Source organism: Triticum dicoccoides, chromosome 2B (assembly GCF_002162155.2).
Source record: "Triticum dicoccoides isolate Atlit2015 ecotype Zavitan chromosome 2B, WEW_v2.0, whole genome shotgun sequence".
In the NCBI taxonomy this organism is placed as follows: domain Eukaryota; kingdom Viridiplantae; phylum Streptophyta; class Magnoliopsida; order Poales; family Poaceae; genus Triticum; species Triticum dicoccoides.
Window position 1 is genome coordinate 751,948,233 of NC_041383.1, and position 4,719 is coordinate 751,952,951.

General features: G+C 42.8%; 1 protein-coding gene across 1 annotated transcript; it reads left to right on the forward strand.

Moving 5' to 3' along the window:
* The first annotated feature begins 805 nt into the window (after positions 1 to 805).
* Positions 806 to 3,250, forward strand: LOC119368594 (mediator of RNA polymerase II transcription subunit 20a-like). The gene is made up of 4 exons (XM_037633808.1): positions 806 to 822; positions 909 to 1,245; positions 1,793 to 1,882; positions 2,879 to 3,250. Exons 1-4 carry the CDS (start codon positions 806 to 808, stop codon positions 3,095 to 3,097), a joined length of 663 nt encoding a protein of 220 aa, XP_037489705.1. The 3' UTR covers positions 3,098 to 3,250.
* The last annotated feature ends 1,469 nt before the right edge of the window (positions 3,251 to 4,719 follow it).

Below are 4,719 nucleotides of genomic sequence, written 5' to 3' on the forward strand. Positions count from 1 at the left end.
GTGCGTTCAAATTTCGAACCGATTTCACCATTGGATTTCTCGTGTTGAGATCTTCAAAATTAGATCCCATGTTGATAGGTTTTGTTGACCTTTTTTCACGAAAAAACCGAAAGGAAAACCCGAACCGGAGCACTTTTTTCCTTTCCGACAGAGGCACAGCCGTGCCTGTCGCAGAAGAAAGAAAAATAGAAAATGAATTTTTTGTTTTCCGAGAGGCACGGCCGTGCCTCTCGCGAAAGCACAACCGTGTCTCTCACAGAAGGGAAAATTAGATCTTTTGCCCCACTTTACTTCCCACTTAGATAATTTGCCCCCCCCCCCTGAGAGGCTGCCGGGTGGGGCCGGGTTCACTGGTCATTGAGACAACCCCGGGGCAAATCATCTAACCCCTTGTAAAGTGGGGGCAAATCATCTAATCTCCCCTCACAGAAGCAAACCCGTGGCTCTCGCGGAAGGAAAAAAATAACAAAAACATGTTTTTTGTCTACTTTCAAGAGGCACGGCCCGCGAAAGCAAAAGCGTACCTCTCACGAAAGCAAAACCGAGCCTTTTACGGAAGGGAAAAAAACAGAAAACACATTTTGTTTTCGTTTTTGAGAGGCACGGCGTTAGCAAGTTGCTCTTTGGAGCCCAACCCAACAGGCCTGTTTCTGGAGCTACAGCCCATATCCATTTAATAGCCTACGTACGCGTAAGTAAGATTTGCTAAAAAAAGCGCGTAAGTAAGAAGGAATCTCATACTACTCCCGTCCCGTCAAGAGATCGCCGTCGCCCCTCCTCGCCGGCGCTCCCCCCGCTCGCCGCCATGCCCCCCGCCAAGTGGTACCGTGGTCGCGCCTCTTCCTTCACATCTCTTCCCACGGCTCCCAGCCGCTAGCTCACCTCGTCTGTACGTTGCCTCGGCGCAGGCTGATGCACTGGCACCCAAACCCTGGAGCGACGCTCAACAGCCAGATCCTGGCGGAGGCCTGTAGCTGCGCGGAGTCCCTCGGCGGCACCAAGGACGGCCGCTGGAAGACATCCATCATCTCCTGCCGCCCGATCACACGAGACAGCATGGGCGCCGGCGGGCGGCTGCCTCCAGATGTGCCCGGCGAGCTCCTCGGTGTCGCGCTCCACGAGCACCCCGGACTCTACTTCTCCATCCTCCGGAGTCATCGGCTCGTCCTACAGGCTGACGCTTCCTTCCCCCATGTCATGGAGAAGCTCCAGTCGTACAAGGCTCGTGTCAGCCTCAACTTTGAGGTCAAATTGTTTCCTTCCCTACCCTTACAATTTCTCCTTTGATCTCACACCTGACGATTTAGGTCTGTACAATTTATTTTGTTTATTTAATTGAACCAGTGGTGATTAAATTGTTGGATTTCCAATAGCAGGTTCAACGATAAGTTCGTGCTGTTTTCTGCTGAAATTGTGACTGAAGCCATATTTGCTTAAATAAACTATAGTTCGTTTTGCAAGGTTTGCTTAGTGAACCTGACATCTTTAAAGTTAACAACTGTGACAACATACTCGATACTACCAGTTTCCAGCTTGAATTATAATTTCTGGAAGTGGGTGCCTTTCAGGTAGTAGCGATCGATCAACAAAAAATCGCATAGAACTCAACTGATCACAGTGAAGCGACTTGGTTGTTGCTTGTATTTATGTTCTTTAACCTTTCATTTTGTCCTTTGTCATATATTGCATCTTCTGTTTTATTTACATTGTTATTATTATATTACTATGTGCTTGTTGCATTGTCTCATATGAAAGTTTGTTTATTCACATTCATGCCAATTTCCATCTATAGGGATTCCAATATCAACTGGGTGATTTTTGCTTGAGGATAGGTAAATGTGCTCCTAACAATTCTGAAACAATGAGAGGAATCATGATGGAGGTATTGTTACTATGTTTATTCCTTTTCCATTTTCTGTTCATATCCCTGTTGGTCGTAATCGTGTGGCCTGTTTGATTGTGACTTCTCTTAGTAAAAGATGAGACTCAAACCAAATGCATTGAATCTGTGTTGTAATTTAGTTTGAGTAATTACTGTTAATGGAACAATGGTGTTCTGCTGGTTAGATTCTCAGGCTAATTCTTGATGTCAAGATTAATACAGGTCCAGCCTACTATGGGATACCTTCTAATCCTCTGTATTGATAAGTAGAAATCTACAACCTATTTCTTTTTTATAATTTATTGTGAGTTAGATAGATCTACCTATGCCGAGCTTGATGAACTTAGCAGACGTACATGATTGATGATCTCCTATGTGATTTTATTTTTAAAGCACAACCTTCTAAGCTTTAAATTCGTAAGGCTCTTGACATCCTTTCTAGCAATAGTTCGTAAGGCCAACTTGTTATTTGAACATATTCATTAAATTGTAAACATATGTTATGATCTACACCTTTGTCTGGGTGTACTTAGCTCAAATTATTAATTGGAAGAAGGGAAAAACTAGATGACTTCTCGTATACTCTATTATATGGACCTGCCTGTAACTCTTCTGTTTGTGAAACATCTCAAGCTAGCAGGGAGACAAACCTTGGTAATAATTCTTTTTGGCCCCTACAATTATATCTGATAAGAAGAAATTTCAGAAATAGCATTAAGATTTTGTTGAATTTCGACCATGGAAAGAAAATTCTTGCCTTCTTAGGCCTTGAGTTCAGCGCCAAAACTTGCAAAACCTCCCACCAGAGCAGATGAACCTTTCCGTGGCCCTGTGGCATGGATACTAGGGACACTTTTAACATTACATATAATTTTATGTTCAAAAAGTTCCACTTGTTAACACAAAATTTAGAAATCCAGTTTTCAGTGGTTTTTGTCCGAGATCATTTCCGTGCTTGCAAGGCTGACATGAAGTTTTATGTTGCTTTTGGTGCAGGTAGAGTATTATCCCTTATCTTCCATCGAAAAGTCCAGGGCAATTATGGTAGACTTCTTTGACATATGGCAGGAAACACTTGCAAAGAAGTCGCTGCCTGGTCGATTCATCCATGTAGAGTCTAACTTTTCAGAGTATGGTCTTTCAGATCACTACTCTTTCCAGCACACGGCAGTTCAGTACGCTACCTGCTTGCAACAACTCATTAGATCTACATGAAAAGAATCATCACAACATATGCAGCATGTGAAGTCACATTCACATCATCACGAAAACAACTAGATGATACCTTGGGCATTGTTGTTGGAATTCGTATGGTTATGGATCACGAATATTTTCATTAATAATATGATAAATGAAATTTAAAGTACATACTCTATGGGACGGTCAATGACATCTTATATTACGAGATGGGGGGAGTATGATTTATTAATAAATTATTGAGGTGAACTTTTTGTCATGCACGTTTGCAAGTAGAGGTGGACCTTTTGCCAGGCATGTTTGCATGTTGATGTGACATATGTGCAACTTGAGATAAATATGTTAGTGAGAATCAGCTACTTAGTTATATAGGATGGTGTAGTATGAGTGCACCTATGTGGCAAACCTTCAGAACCCTCATAACATGTTGTCCATGTGTTTGCAGGAAAACACACGCATGAGTTTTCACTATGTAGAAATAATTTATGCAACATACAAAATCTATAAATCACCAACATCCCATCAAGGAATCTGGTTCACATGAGCGTGAATCGAGTGACGTTGGATCTATTCATAGTGTAGGGGATTCCCGAAACTCAATGGAGTAACCTTAAGCTCTGTCGAGTCACACCTATCCACGGCACCAAATCTTGTTGGACATGTGGTTGATCCACCATTAATTAGGAAGGGCAAGGTGGCTGCCCTGGGTCTCCTGCGGCAGTGCAGGGTACCTCCTTGCCTAGTGACCAACGGGTGTAGCACAATCTAACCTTGTCGTTGTCCATCACCCCGACAAACGTCAATCTATGGCTCCACCACTGATAGCAGAGGATACAATCGACGGGATGATAGTGGAGGAGGAGGATAGGAAGCTAGGGAATAGAAACCACCCACATAACCGATATGCTCATAAGGGGAGAGAGAGATGGAGTGCTCGCGAGAGAGTGAGCGAATTTAGGGTCATTTTTGTGTTCCTGGGCTCACTTGTTACCCAGTTACCTGGTTTATTGATTGTATCTAATGTTTTATTGGTCTAGTAAACCAGACTTGGTTCTTTAGAAGAAAAAATAAGAGATGGGAAAAATATCCCCACCTACCATAGAAATTTACCCACACATTAACAGGGTGGACGCTAGACTGGATCAGCCACCTTGGTAGCCGTTGATTCACGTGTGAGATAGGCATCCGATCTCCGCCACATCAGCGCAATCGTTTGCAACATTGGTCGTGTCGTGCTCGGGGCTTTGCAACACCAGCATTGTTGCGCTTCCATCGAACATTATCTGCAGTGTGTCAGCTCGCTAGATAGTGGATATCAAAGTTGTTGACCATTCCACCGTTGTATTTCTAATTTTGTTTATGATTCCATAATTTTTTAGAACGTTTTATCTTGACCAATCTGCCTTCTTTGACATAGCTCTTATTTAATATGTTGATAGTCTGTGTTGCGTAGAGTGTTGTCTTAAATTCATTTGTGCTTCCACCTATGTCTCTGTTTAGTTATCTACTTACTATAGGAAGACCTTCATCTTTATTATCGTTGTCTATAGTGGGTAGATAAGTTGGTCAGATATGAATGACACGACGACGAAGAACATGCTAACTTGGCACTAATGTGAAGGCAAAAAGGATAGAAAATT